General features: G+C 46.2%; 1 protein-coding gene across 1 annotated transcript in view; it reads left to right on the top strand.

Moving 5' to 3' along the window:
* Positions 1 to 14,665, top strand: part of STK10 (serine/threonine kinase 10) — a 230,286-nt gene that overhangs the window by 149,041 nt on the left and 66,580 nt on the right. Inside the window, exons 5-7 of the mRNA XM_007939772.2 lie at positions 690 to 762; positions 1,774 to 1,968; positions 2,538 to 2,619. Coding sequence (XP_007937963.1) covers positions 690 to 762; positions 1,774 to 1,968; positions 2,538 to 2,619 — 350 coding nt within the window. The remainder of the gene's footprint in view (positions 1 to 689; positions 763 to 1,773; positions 1,969 to 2,537; positions 2,620 to 14,665) is intronic.

Raw genomic sequence — 14,665 nt, 5'->3', positions numbered from 1 at the left:
GAACCTTACAAAGTAGGTGCCATTCTCTCTCTGTTTTACAGATGAGTACCCAGGGAAACTCAGCAACTTGTCCAAGGTTAAACCACTAGTAAGTGGTGGGGACTGGCCTCAAATGCTGAATTCCTTGCCCTCTGGCCTTTCTCCCTCGACGCTACAGGAAGGGCACCTAGGAAGAGGGTTAGGTTTTAAGTTTGATCTCTCATTCAATGTCCAGAAGCTGTGCAACTTACCAGTATGGCGTTCCTATAAAGGAGTCTCGTTTCTGCAGAGTTTTCAGATTCTTGGCAGACACACCAAAGTCAGCTGCGAGAGAAAAATCTCAAAGTAGTATTCAATGGCCATTCCTCCACCCACAGCCCTGGGTTACAAGCCCATGCCGTGGTCTCAAGTACATACAGGCCAAATCAATAAACAGATGCCATTTTGTATCTAAAAAAACAGGTAATCATTACACTATAATAAATAAAATATATGTGTGTGTGTGTATATATATATATATATATATATACACACACACACATATATTTTATTTATTATAGTGTAATGATTACCTGTTTTTTTAGATACAAAATGGCATCTGTTTATTGATTTGGCCTGTATGTACTTGAGACCACGGCATGGGCTTGTAACCCAGGGCTGTGGGTGGAGGAATGGCCATTGAATACTACTTTGAGATTTTTCTCTCGCAGCTGACTTTGGTGTGTCTGCCAAGAATCTGAAAACTCTGCAGAAACGAGACTCCTTTATAGGAACGCCATACTGGTAAGTTGCACAGCTTCTGGACATTGAATGAGAGATCAAACTTAAAACCTAACCCTCTTCCTAGGTGCCCTTCCTGTAGCGTCGAGGGAGAAAGGCCAGAGGGCAAGGAATTCAGCATTTGAGGCCAGTCCCCAGCACTTACTAGTGGTTTAACCTTGGACAAGTTGCTGAGTTTCCCTGGGTACTCATCTGTAAAACAGAGAGAGAATGGCACCTACTTTGTAAGGTTCTTGTGAGGATTAAATGAGATGATGCAGCTAGCAAATGCTTCATTAATAACAACTAAACTAGAATCCCTTTAGAAATGGTTCAGTTCTTGATATATTCAACAAGTGTTTATTGAGCGCTAGGCACTAGGCTGGGAATGGGTATGAAAATGAACACTACAGGCTCAGTTTCCACCCTCACTGAAGTCTTCCTGAACTCCTCCTGGACTTCTCTACTTCGTAGTGTTTTCTTTCCTATAATATTACTTTTGAAAACAACTCTCACTAATGTCATGCGTAACTACTACTTTCTGTTTTGTCCTGTTTTCAGTTTTTCACGTGCATTACTTCCATTTTCCCAGTGTAGAGTTTAGGCTCCTTTCTTGCTGCTTATTATTCACCCTTTATTTCTCTCTTTCTCTACCCTTTTATTCCACTTTCTCCTTTTCTCTCATATGCCTTCTCTCTGTATCACTGTACTCTCCACCGTTCCCCTCGCCCCATTTTACTTCTCCCCTTCCCACTTACTGCCCCCCTCGACCCTGTGTTCTGGATTGTTGCTGCCACCTTGTGGTAGGCCTCAGGAACTGCAGCAGGACACGGAGGTGGAGCCACTTGGAAGGCATTTTTCTGTGAGAATTGAAGCCTGTGAGGAAGACAGTGGGATGTAAAGTAACACAAATAATGATTCAGAAATGCCTCCAACACTCTAGTGTTGGCTGGTGGTGGTTCTTGACCTTGAATCTCCAAGAGATGCCTGTGGAAGCCAGATTCTGAAGCCTGTGTTGTCCCTTGGTTGGTTCAGGATGGCGCCCGAGGTGGTAATGTGTGAGACCATGAAGGATACCCCATATGACTACAAAGCCGACATCTGGTCCTTGGGCATCACCCTGATTGAGATGGCCCAGATTGAACCCCCACACCACGAGCTCAACCCCATGCGGGTCCTGCTCAAGATCGCCAAGTCAGAGCCGCCCACCCTGCTCAGCCCTTCTAAGTGGTAAGGAGTCAGCACCTGCCGGAGGGTCAGCAGGCCAGGATGAAGTCAAGTGGATTTGGGGGAATTGGAGTTTAGGACTCTGCTGTCACTGTTAATCCTCAAAGCAGGAGAGAGGTCAGGACCAGAACTCCAGGCCTTTCCCCATCACTGGGCCCTCCAATCCTCTTTCCTCCCATGTGCTGTGAAAGCAAACCAGGTAACTCCAGTAAGTCAGATTCCGCTGAGGAAGAAGAACTCATCCTGAGTGCCAGCAGCCACGTGGCACAACCCTGAGCTGGTAATCTGGGACTCAGGGTTAACTCCCAGCATTGCTTTACTGTGATTCATTGACATTGAGTCGGTCCCTGCCCTCACTGGTTCCTGGCTCTCTGTCTGGGAAATGCTTCGGTGGAAAAGATCACCGTGAAGGTCCATCGCCTCCATGTTTCAGCTTGTGAAGGCGCTCTTTGTCCTCTGGGGTAGGCATGTTTGGGAAGTACTCCACTCCTAGGAGAGTGGAATCGCTGATGTGTGGGCATTCCCCACTTCCTACCCTGCTCCAAGCTTACTGCTAATACCTGTCCTTCCAGGTCAGTGGAATTCCGAGATTTCCTGAAGGTGGCCCTGGATAAGAACCCAGAAACTCGGCCCAGTGCTGCACAGCTCCTAGAGGTGAGTGATTCCTCTCTCTTGGGGTACAGCTACTTGCTCTCCTCTGCTCTGCTCTTCCTTTGAAGGTGGGAAGAGCCTGGAGTGTGGGAGGCAGACAAGGTCATCAGTGACCTGGATGTACTCCCTGCCCAGCACAGCCATGCACTGACGTCAGGGTCCAGCCCTAAAGAATCTCCTGGGTGCTGAGGTCTCAGGCCTGGCCTGGAGGCTCAGCTTGCCACAGAACCTGGCTCCAAGTGGGTCCAGATTTTAGTGAGTGGCCAGAGCCTTGACTGTGGGTTCTAGAAAGTAGCAGTAGTAGGTGTCCAGTAAACATTAGTTAAACAAATAAATGGCTACAAAGAGCAACACTGCCTTAACCTAGTACAGCCCTAGGGGAGATAGTGAAAATACCTAGAGGCATCTCAGCACAGTTCTCATCCCCTCTGTAGGAGTTGAAGCTGGAAAGGAGTGGACACTCTGTGAGTGTTTGTTGATAAATGAATGGAAAGTCTTTAGTTGTTTGGTATCCCTCTGTTCGCTCTACTCAGATGCTGGGGCTTCATAAATCCTTAAGACCAGGTCTGGTCAAAGAGAAACGAAGAACTAGAATGATTATTCCAGTAATTCATTTATAAGTGAGGCCTGAATTACAGTCCATGTTGTTTCCTCCCACAGCAGCATAGCATAGTGGTTAAGGGCTAGGCTCCACCATCAGGGCTGGGCTGGGCTCACTGGTTAATTTGAGTAAGAGACTTTGCTTGAGCCTCAGTTTCCTCATCTGTAAAGTTGTTGTTAGTTGTCATCGAGTTGGCTCACACTCTTGGTGACCCCAGGTTCACTAGAACAAAACATTGCCCAGTGCGCCACCATCTTCACGATCGTTGTTTTGCTCAAGTTCATTATTGCCACCACTGTGGATTTTGAGTGCTTATCTGGCCGCACTTTTGGACAGTATCCTGCTGTGATCCAAAGGGTTTTCATTGGCTAATTTTCAGAAGGAGCCCACCTGGCCTTTCTTTCCAGTCTCTCTTAGTCTGGAAGTGCTGCTGAAGCCTGTCCACCATGGGTGACCCTGCTGGTATGTGAAATACCGGTGGCATGGTTCCCAGTGTCATATCCACATGCAAGTCACCACAGTATGATAAACTGACAGATGGGTGGTGGATCTGTAAAATAGTGCCTACCTCAGAGGGTTATGAGGATGAAATGAGATTGGGCATGTAGAGTGAGCTGTTGTTTGTGGTAGTTAAGGTTGTGTGTCAACTTGCCTAGGCCATGATTTTGAGTGTCTTGGCAGCTGGATATAGTTATTCCCCATGATGACATTGGTTGTGGTATAATCACCTGCATGGTGGAATCTGCTGTGAGCAGTTAATCAGTTGACAGGGTGTTGCCTTCAGAGTTTGGCCTGCTTCCAATATATATGGAAAGGATCCTGCAATTTGTTCACAATTCATTATCTCCAGTTCCTGGACTTGAACCAGTGGCCTGCCATATTACCTGCCAGTTTTAAGACTATTGCTTTCCCAACCTGTGAGCCAACAATCTACCATTTTACCTGCTGATCTTAGATTGGTTGGCCTCAGCAGCCAGCAGCTGTGTGAGTCATAAGCCTCCATCATGCTCCAGTGGGCTTGGAAGGCAGAGCTGAAGCTCAAGGTCAAGGGGCCTCCACTCAGCCCCTTGAGCCAGCACTCTGAACTGGAACTTCTAGCCTAGTCTTCCCTTAGAGCTGGCACTCTGAATTTGGACTTCTGGCCTCCTGGACTGTAAGAGAATACATTTCTGTTTGTTGAAGACAGCCACTTGTGGTATTTTCTGTTAATAGCAGCACTGGCTAAGACATTGTTGTTGTTAGGTGCCCTCAAGTTGGATCAGACTCATAGCACCCCTGTGTACAACAGAACACAACACTGCCCAGTCCTGTACCATCCTCACAATTGTTGCTGTGTTTGAGCCACTGTCAATCCATTTCATTTTGAATCTTCCTCTTTTTCACTGACTTTCTACTTCACCGAACATGATGTGTTTCTCTAGAGACAGGTCCCTCCTGATAACATGTCCAAAGTAGGTGAGATGAAGTCTTGACAGATTTATCTGTTCTTTTGGCAATCTATGGTATATTTAATATTCTTCACCAACACCATAATTCAGATGCATAAATTCTTCCTCAGTTTTCCTTATTCATTTCCAACTTTCACATGCATATGAAGTGATTTGAAAATGTCATGGATTAGGTTAGGTGCACCTTTCTCTTCAAAGTGATATCTTTGCTCTTTAACACCTTAAAGAGGCCTTTTGCAGCAGATTTGCCCAGTGTAGTATGTTGTTCGATTTCTTGACTGCTACTTTCGTGAGCCTAATACATTAGCCCTGAATCCGAGTAAAATGAAACTCTTGATAACTTCAGTCTTTTCTTCATTTATCATGATGTTGCTTATTGGTCCAGTTGTGAGAATTTTTTGTAATCCATACTGAAGGCTGTAGTCTGATTTTCATTAGTAAGTGCTTCAAATCCTCTTCACTTTCACTGAGTAAAGTGTAGAATGTGCAGCAAATGGGAAGCACTCAATGAATTTGTCCATCATTATTTAAACACATATGACGATAAAACTTCTTATAAAATATATGGGCAATATCAACAACCCCTTGACAACCTTTCTCACCCTTGGCTTCTCCCATTCCTACCTCTAATGTTCGGAAACATTTTGCCATCAACACACAATGGTTATGAAACAGTAATTATTTCCCTAGTTTGTAATTTCTCAAGCCTTTGCCAGCCAAAGGGGCTGAAGATCAGGAGAGGATCTGTGGGAATTCACCAAATGGATGTTATTCCAAGTAAAGGCAGAGAAACTCCAGTGCAGCAAAGATTTAAGGATGTTCTCCTATGCCAGGCTCAGTGCTGATGGAAAGAAGCCAGGGGTATGAGCCAGGCACTGTCCTCAAGACACCTGCATCAGTGGGCAGTCAGTTCCTCCTGTCTACCAGTAATGTAAGAGGGGGACATGCTGTGCTGGAGACCCCGATCAGAGGCTTTAGGGACCAGAGAAGCAGCAGCAGGCCCTTCCGGAACTCCTGATGGGTTGACCTCTGAGCTGTGTTCTATCAATTTCCTGAACCAGTCGCCATCAGTTCCAATTCATGTTGACCCCACGTGTGTCAGAGTAGACCTGTGCTCCATAGTGTTTTCAGTGGCTGGGTTTATGGAAGTACATCTCCAGGTCTTTTTTCCGAGGGTGAACTTGAACTTCTAACTTCTCACTGAGCAGCCGAATGTGTTAGCCATTTGTACCACTGAGTAACTCCATCAGTTTCCAGGGGTTGCCATAACAAAGTAACTTTTTTGGTCATAGCTTAAAACAACAGAAATATATTCTCTTATAGTTCTGGAGGCTGAAAGTCCAAGGTGTCAACAGGGCCATTTTCTCTGAGAAGACTTGGCCTCTTTGAAAGGAAAGGTCCTTCTTAGCTTCTGATGTCCCTGGCCATCCTTGGCGATCCTTGGCTTGTAGCTTCCTCACTTCAGTCTCTGCCTCCATCGTCACATGACTGTCTTCCCTCTGGGTCTTTTCTCATCTCTTATAGAAACAGCACCCAGATGGAATTAGGACATACCCTCTTCCAGTATGACCTCCTGTTAACTGATAACATTTTCAAAGACCCTAGTTCCAAACATGGTCACATTTACAGGTACTGGGGATTAGGACTTCATCATATCTTTTGGAGGGACACAAATCAACCTATTAGTCTTGAAGGATCAGTAAGGGCCGGGCAAAGATCGTTGGGAAGGTTGTCCAAGAATGAGGTGACATCATGAACATGGTGTCATTCATGAACATGACATCATTCAGTCACAACCACTGTTCACCAGGTACCTCTGAAATGCCAACTTTTGTGCTGGGAGAGCTGAGGTGATTAGAGTTGGCAAGACCCCTGACCCTGTGCTCCAGCAGAGGGGTCAGGCCCAAACAAACAAGTATATGTGCCTGCCAGATGCTGATTAATGCTGTGGAGAGAAGTAAAACTACACAGGTGTGGGGGTATCTGGGAGGGCTGCTCTCCTATGGAGGTGAGCAGGGAAGGACTCTGACATTCTGGGCTCCACTGCCTACATCTGGGTATGCACCGTTGTGGTGAAGAATATGGACTGGGACTGCAAAGATCTGAGTTCAAATTCCAGCTCTGCCACTTACTGGCTGTGAGACCTTGAGCGAGTGGCTGTGCCTCTCTGTGTCTCAACTTTCTCACCTTGAAATGGGGATAATAATGACCCCAGCACCACACATAGGATCAATGGATTGCCATTGAGTTGATTTTGACTTGTGAAGAGACCCCATGTATGTGGTGTAGAACTGTGCTCCATAGAATTTTCATGGCTATGACCTTTTGAAAGCAGATCACCAGGCCATCCTTCTGAGGGCTTGAACCACCAACCTTTCCGTTAGTAGCCACATGCATAGCCATTTGCTCCACATAGAGGGTCCTCCATAGAATCGTCATGAGGGCCATTATGAGAAGATACTGCCTTGATACTGAGTGGATGTTTGAGGTATTGAATTGAAATGTTAAAAAATGAAAAGAAACACCAGAAACGGGGTCTGTCTGCTAGGGCGCTGCGACTGTTCCTTTTAAATTTCTGCAAAGTATTTGAAAACAAATATATAGAGTACTAGCAGGCTTCATTTTCTGGGTATTGTTGGGTTACAGCATAGGGAGGGAGTGGGCTGGGGCCGGATGGGGGCAGACTGGGGAGTTGCTGTCACTATCAGATGCAAGATCTCCCAAACCCTGTGGGGCCAAGTGTTTCCTGTCAGCAGGCACCTCCTGCCCTGACATAGCTGGCCTCCAGGACATTCCACTGGGAAGAGAACAGCTGTCCTCCTTCCCCACTTAGCAGCTCCAGCCTTAGCCTGAGCCACAAATTTCCATTAGCTAGCTGGAAAAGGCATCCTGCCAGAGGATCTTAGAGTATGACAGAAGGATTGCGAAGAAAGCAGTGATCTCTCAGGATAAATAAAACTTCTCACAGAGGGTGTACTCTTAGCTTTTTCCAGTGCCTTTCTGTGCCTGAGTTAGGCAGGATAGGAGTGTTGCTGGTGGTATTGTTGGCTGCTGTTGAGTAGGCGTCTGGCCCTGGTAACCCATGCACCATGAAATAAAGCACTGCCCAGCCCTGGGCCATCCCCATGGTCAGCTGAGGATCAGTTATGATCTCTTTAAGGTTTTCATTGGCTGATTTTTCAAAGTAGATCACCAGGCTTTTCTTCCTAGTTTATCTCAGTGTGGAAGCTCCACTGAAACCTGGTGAGCACCGTAGCAGCACACAAGCCTGCACTGACAGATGGGCGGTAGCTGCATAGGAGGTGCGTTGGCTGGGAATTGAACCTCGTCTCCCACATGGAGGGCAAGTTATCTGTCACTGAACCACCAGTGTGCCCAAGATGAGGACACCAAGGCAGGGAAGTCGTGCTCGACTTGCCTTCTGTCACCTGCCTTTCCATGGCAGTAGTAGGTTCAGATCTTAGCTTCTCAGCCCTCCTTTCCAGGGCTGTGCGTGCACTATACCTCATCCCTCAAGTCTGCCTGCTTCCAGGAGGTACCGCTTGGCCTCTCATGTTTCCCTGTGTCCTGCCATGGACTGGCTGGCATGCCCTCACTGGTTTATGATTCATTCATTTTCCTGTGCAGACACATTCTTTGGGACAGTATCATGTCATTGTTGACAACAGACTCTGAAATCAGACAGACTCACTCTGGACTCTGGGTGATTCTCACTCCGTACCTCAGCTTCCTCATCTGTGAAATGTAAACCATACTCGCTTCACAGAAAGCCCTGGTGGCACAGCTGCTGAGCAGAGAGGTCTGAGGTTCAAACTTACAGCTGCTCCACAGGAGAAAATACCTGGCGATCTGCCTCTGTAAACATTTACAGCCTTGGGGCAGTTCTGCTCTGTCCTGTAGGGTGGCTATAAGTCAGAATCGACTCAGTCACAACAGGTTTGGGCTCTTTAATCCCTTCACAGAATGGTGGGAATGAATGAAATTCTGTATGTCACTTTTTTTCTGTTTAATTTTTTATTGTGTGAAAAGATATGTAATGTAAATTTGCCATTTTAACCAATTTTAAGTGTACAATTCAGTGGCATTAATTACATTCACAATGCTGTGCAGTCATCACCACTTTGTTGTTGTTGTTGTTGTTGTTGTCAGGTATCATCAAGTCGGCTTCAACTCATAGCAACCCCATGTACAACAGAATGAAACACTGCCCAGTCCTGCACCAGCCTCACAATCCTTGCTATACCCAAGCACATCTTTGCAGCCAGTGTCAAACCATCTCATCAAGCGCCTTCCCCTTTTTCGCTGACCCTCTACTTTACCAAGCATGATATCCTTCTCCAGGAAATGGTCCCTTCTGACATCATGACCAAAGCCATCACTACTAGCAACTCCCTAAATGTGTTTCACATTTTGGCATAACACCTGTCACATATTTAGTGCAGAATGTATACTTATCGGATATGCCTCGTGGTAAAAGGGCAAGGAGGCCACATCTTCTGACCTCCTCTAACTGCACAAGAGGAAGACAGAAGCACTATCAGTAGCCCAAGACCCATTACTGTGAGGCCAGACATGCTGCCTTCCTCCAGCCCTTTCACCAACCCTGACACCTACCGTTCCTCCTGCAGCACTCACCACCTTTCTGCTGCGTTGGATAATTCACTGCAGTGGTCACACAGAACTCACAGATTATGAGGTTTATTAGGGAAGCACCAGGCTACAATTCAAGTTCAGGAAAAACGCTCAGTCTCTCTCAGCCTGCTGTCTCCCACCCAACAGTCTCTCAGAGTCTCTCTCCCAGCAGTGCATGTCCCTTGGTGTCTCTCTCAGCAATGCATGTCTCTTGCATCTCTTTCCCAGCAGTGCGTGTCTCTCAGGAGCACGTTTCTCTCAGCAGCATATCTTTCTCAGCCAGCAGTCAGAGTTCTGCCTCTAGGAAGCCTCCTTTTGAGCCTGGCAGAGTGGCCAAACTAGCCAATCATAGCATCAGAATTCTAAGCACCTGAGAGAGCGTAAACTTCCCAGAACATTGCTTTGTGCTACTCTCAACAGAAATACCCCAGGTGGATAACTTTTACAATCAGGAGCTCTTCAGTTGCTCACAGCAAATTCCACCACGGAGTTTACAAACACTTATGGCTAGAAAAGCCATACCAGGTAATTTACTACACCACACCTGGGTAGTGCAAACTATTAATATACTTGGTTAAAAGATTTGTGGCTTGTGTCCATTCAGGGGAACCTTGGAAGAAAAGCCTGGCAATCTGCTTCCAAAACATTAGCCATTGAAAGCCCTATGGAGCACAGTTCTGGTGTGACACACATGAATCTCATGAGTCAGAATTGACTCCACAGCAACTGGTTTAATCTATACACTTGTTGAATTTATTCTTGAACCCAGCCCACATCACCACAACTGCTCTTGCCATTAGTGGATTCCATGATGTTGAATGCAGTAGTCCAGCCTCAGTGCTTGTCTTTCTGGACCAGCAGGAGCAGCAGCCACAGCTGGCCCTTCCTCACCATCAGCTCTTGCTTCCAGGACTCCACTCTCTGATTCACCTTCCTTCTCCCTACTTGCTCCTTCAGTTGCTTCTTTCTCAGCTAATTAATGCAGCAGTACACTCACCTTGATGATCTCATCCACTTCATAGCAACTCCCAAATTTATACCTCCAGTCCACACTGCCCTCCCTGTGCCAGATTCCTGTGTCCAGCTGTTGACTCTCCATCCCCACTCAGATGTCTGTGGGCGTCTCAAACTTAACACGGCTACAACTGACCATTCTGGTCTTTCCCCCAGTGTACTCCATCAGCTTCTGGAAGACAGCAACCTTATGGTGACTCAGGCCCTCCATCTTGCAAGCATCCTTGACTCACCTCCAATCTGTCAGCAGTCTCCCTATCCATCCTCTTGTCTAGAATCTGAGCACTTCTCACGTCTCCATTGCAACTACTTGACTGAGCCTCCATCATTTCTTACTTGGATTATTGCTTCCTCGCTGGCCTCCCTACCCTCTGTCAGTGTTCAACATAGTAGCCAGAGGGATTCTTTTAAAAATACAAATCAGTTCATGTCCCTCCCCTGTCCTTGCCCTCTAATGACTCCATTTTACTCAGGATAAAATGTAGCATCTCGGTGGCCTCCAAGGCTCTGCATGATCTGCCCGCCTCATGCCCAGCCCTCTCACCCTCCCTTCCTCTCCCCTCTTCACTCTGCTTCAGCCTCTTCTGCCTCCTTGCTGTTCTTCAGACACGTTCAGCACACTCCTGCCACAGGATCTTTGCACTGGCTGTCCCCTTTGTCTGGAATGTTCTTCCCTCAGATGACTCCATGATTGACTCTTTCCCTCCTTTAAGTCTTTGCTCAAATGTCAGCTTCTCAGTGAGTCCTCCCCCAACCATCCTATTTCAAGTTGCAAACCTGCCATGTCCCCCACACTCCTAATTCCCCTTTCCTTGCCCCCCATAGTACTCATAGGAGGTAACTTACTTGTTTATTACTTTTATTGTGTATTGTACATCTCCTCCTCCACTAGTGTCAGCTCCCTGAGGACAGCAACTTTTATTTTATTCATTGATGTGTCCCATACATCCAGAACAGTGCCCAGTACATAGTGGACCCTCAACATTTATTTGTTAAATATATCTACTTAGTTTTACTTAAGAGTCCCTGAGTGGTGCAAACAGTTGAAGTGCTTGACTATTAACTGAAAATTTGGCAGTTCAAATCCACCCAGAGGTGCTTCAGAAGAAAGGCCTGGTAATCTGTTTCTGAAAAGTCACAGCCATGAAAACCCTCCCCAGTGCAGTTCTACTCTGAAGTGTGTGGGGTCACCATGAGTCAAAATTGACTTGACAGTAACTGGGTTTTAGTTTTAGTTAACAGACTGTTATGCAACTCTTTCTCCATCCAGGTGCTATTCTAAGTGTTTAGTAAATATTAACTAATTTTATCCTCATAACAACCCTATGAGCAAGGAGCTCTGGTGGCATAGTAAGGCATTTAGCTGCTAACCAGAAGGTCAGCGGTTCAAACCCACCAGCTGCTCCACAGAAGGATGATGGGGCAATCTACTTCTGTAAAGATTTATAGCCTCAGTAACCCAGTGGGGGTCTCTGTGAGTCAGAATCAGCTCAGTGGCAGTGAGTTGAGTTTGTTGTAACAACCCTATGAAGTAGGTACTATTCAGACCTCCACTGAACAGATGATGAAACTCAGGCACAGAGAAGTTAAGTAGATTGCAGAAGGTCACACAGCTTTTATGTGACAAACCTGAGATTCTAATCCTGGTCATCTGGTTTAAAGTCCCTTGACCTCTCTGGTAAGCTGCCTCTTCAAATGAATGAAGGAGAGGAAGCAGGAATGAAACAGCAAGAAAAGCAGAGGGGGACAGGCTAGAAGGGAAGGAGGGAGGACTAAAAGTTGCTGACCTGACACATTGAAACTTGAAAGCCTTTTCTAGTCAGTCTCTGAGTGTAGAACCCCCACGCTGACAGTTTCCAAGCACTCAGAGGTTAGCTTAGGGGGAAATAGGCTGAAGTTCTTGGAAAGGATGTCCATTTAGACAGCAGGAATGGCCCTGGCCAGAAGGGCGGGTGCCAGCTGGCCAGCTGTGGGATACTGCCTGTCTTGGCATGTTGGGGCTCCCGGCAGAAATACCCTAGTCATTCCTCTTCCTGAAGGAGCAGACACCTGACCACTCTTGTTTGGACCTTCCTACGGGGCACCCAAGTACCTTTCCAGGGACCATGCAGCCCATTTGGCCACTCTGGGGTCTCCCTTGCAACATAGCTGGGTCTTTGTCTCTTTAATGGGAGTTGGCAGTTTGGGGCTGGAGGAAAAGTCTTTTCTAAACACATCCTTGGAGGCAGTGGAGCTGATGAAGCTGAGGGAAGACAGTCTGGGCTTTGTGTCCCAGGACAGTTTATAAAACAGTGTTCTGGGCCTGAGCCGTCATGGGAGGGGCTGCCCCGTCTGCCAGCCTCACTCTCCCTGGGATCCGAGGAGTTTGGCCTCCAAGGCAGTGCCCTGCTCACCTGACCCTCTGTCAAAAAGTTTTCTTCAAACCCTTGGCTTCCCCTCTGCCTCCCAAGGACCCTGAGTGCTCAGGGCAATGTAGCAGATGATTCAGACTCAGGAAAGTGAGTGCTAAAAAGCCACTAATGTGGTTGAGTGTGATGTGCCCTGATGAAAACTTGGTATTTCCAGAAGCTGGTGCCTGCATTTTTTATCTCTACCCTGTCTGCTTCAGCCACAGCATGAAGTATCTCATGGCTTCTTGCTCATGTTCACATGTGTGAAGTTGTGCAATGTGAAGTTCCCACTCTTTGTTCCAAAAAGCTGTGCTCTAGGGATACAGGAGGGAGTAGGATGGGCTCCCACCACCCACTGCCATTGAATCTATTCCAACTCATAGCAACCCTATAGGCCAGAATAGAACTGCACCATAGGATTTCTAAGGCTGTAAATCTTTACCGAGCGGACTGCCTCATCTTTCTCCTGTGCAGTGGCTGGTGGGTTTGAACGACCAACCTTTTGGTTAAAAGCCAAATGCTTTAACCACTATACCACCAGAGATGACTTAAAGGTTTCTCTGATTGTGATGCTACTGTTGTTGATGGTGGTGGTGATGGTGATAGTGGTGATGATAATGATGGTGGTGGTGATGATGGTGATGATGATTATGGTATTGTTGATGGTAGTGGTGATGGTGATAGCCACCATATTTTGAGCACTTATAATGATTAGTGTAACCAACTATAGTGATTAGTTCTGGAAATCCATACTATTATTCCAAGTTTATGGAGACATTAAATGACTTGCCCAAGATGGTAGTGGAATCTGGATTTTATCCCAAGTAGCCTGGCTCTAGAGTTTATTTCATTTTAAAAATTTTTATTGTGATCTGAGTGAAAGTTTACAGAATAAATTGGTTTTCCATTCAACTGTTCATATGCATTTGTTTTGTGACGTTGAATGAAGTCCCCACAGTTTAACAGCAGTCTTCCCACTTCTTCTTCCCTGTGGTTACCATTCCCATTCGTCCTTCTTTTGTATCCATTGCTGCCTTCTGAGCTTTATCCCTGGGCAGTTGCTGCCCTTTTGACCTCTTGTGGTTGGTGGTTCTAGGGACTGTGTACTTCCCTGGTGTTATTGTTTACCCCATAGGCCTATCCATTGTTTGACTGAAAGTTGAGCCACAGAGGTGAGTTCAGTTCTAAGTTTGAAGGGTATCTAAGGGTCATAGTTTCGGGGGTTTTACCAATTTCTATCAGACCAGTAAGCCTAGTCATTTTTATGATTTTGATTTTTTTTTCCCCCCACATTTTTCTCCCACTCTATACAGGACCTCCTGTTGTAATCCCTTTCAGAGCGATGGTAGCTGGGCACCATCTAGTTCTTCTGGTCTCAGGGTTATAGAGGCTGAGGTTCATGTGGTCCACTAGTCCTTTGGACTAGTTGTTTCTATGTGTCTTTGCTTTTCTTCACTCTTCTTTGCTCCCAATGAGAAGAGACCAATAGCTGCACTTTAGATGGATGGCTGCTGATAAGCTTTTTTTGGTTTGTTTTTATTGTGATTTGGGTGAAAGTTTACAAAGCAGTTCATGCACATTTTGTTCCATGACATTGGCTGTAATTCCCCACAATGTAACAATTCTCTTCCTACTTCCCCTGTGTAGTTACCTCTTCCTTGTATGGTTCCTGCCCCTGAGCTATCTCCCTGTGCAAATACTGCCCTTCTGTTCTCCCATGATTGACCATTCTAAGGACTGTATCTACCTGATGTAAATGTTTATCCTCTATGCCTATCTATTGAAACCACAGGAGTGACTTCAATTCTAGACCTCAAGGGTAACTAGGGGCCATAGTCTCAGGGGTCTCACCAGGCACTATTAGACCAGTAAACCTGTATTTTTTTTTTTTAATTAGGATTTGGGTGAAGATTTACAGAGTAAATTCACTTTTCATACAGCAGTTCACATATACTTTGTCTCAT

Source organism: Orycteropus afer, unplaced genomic scaffold, assembly GCF_000298275.1.
Source record: "Orycteropus afer afer isolate SDZICR_OR568_19922 unplaced genomic scaffold, OryAfe1.0 scaffold00062, whole genome shotgun sequence".
Taxonomy (NCBI): Eukaryota; Metazoa; Chordata; class Mammalia; order Tubulidentata; family Orycteropodidae; genus Orycteropus; species Orycteropus afer.
Note: the sequence above shows the minus strand (reverse complement) of the source record. Positions and strands in the feature narration are given on the sequence as shown.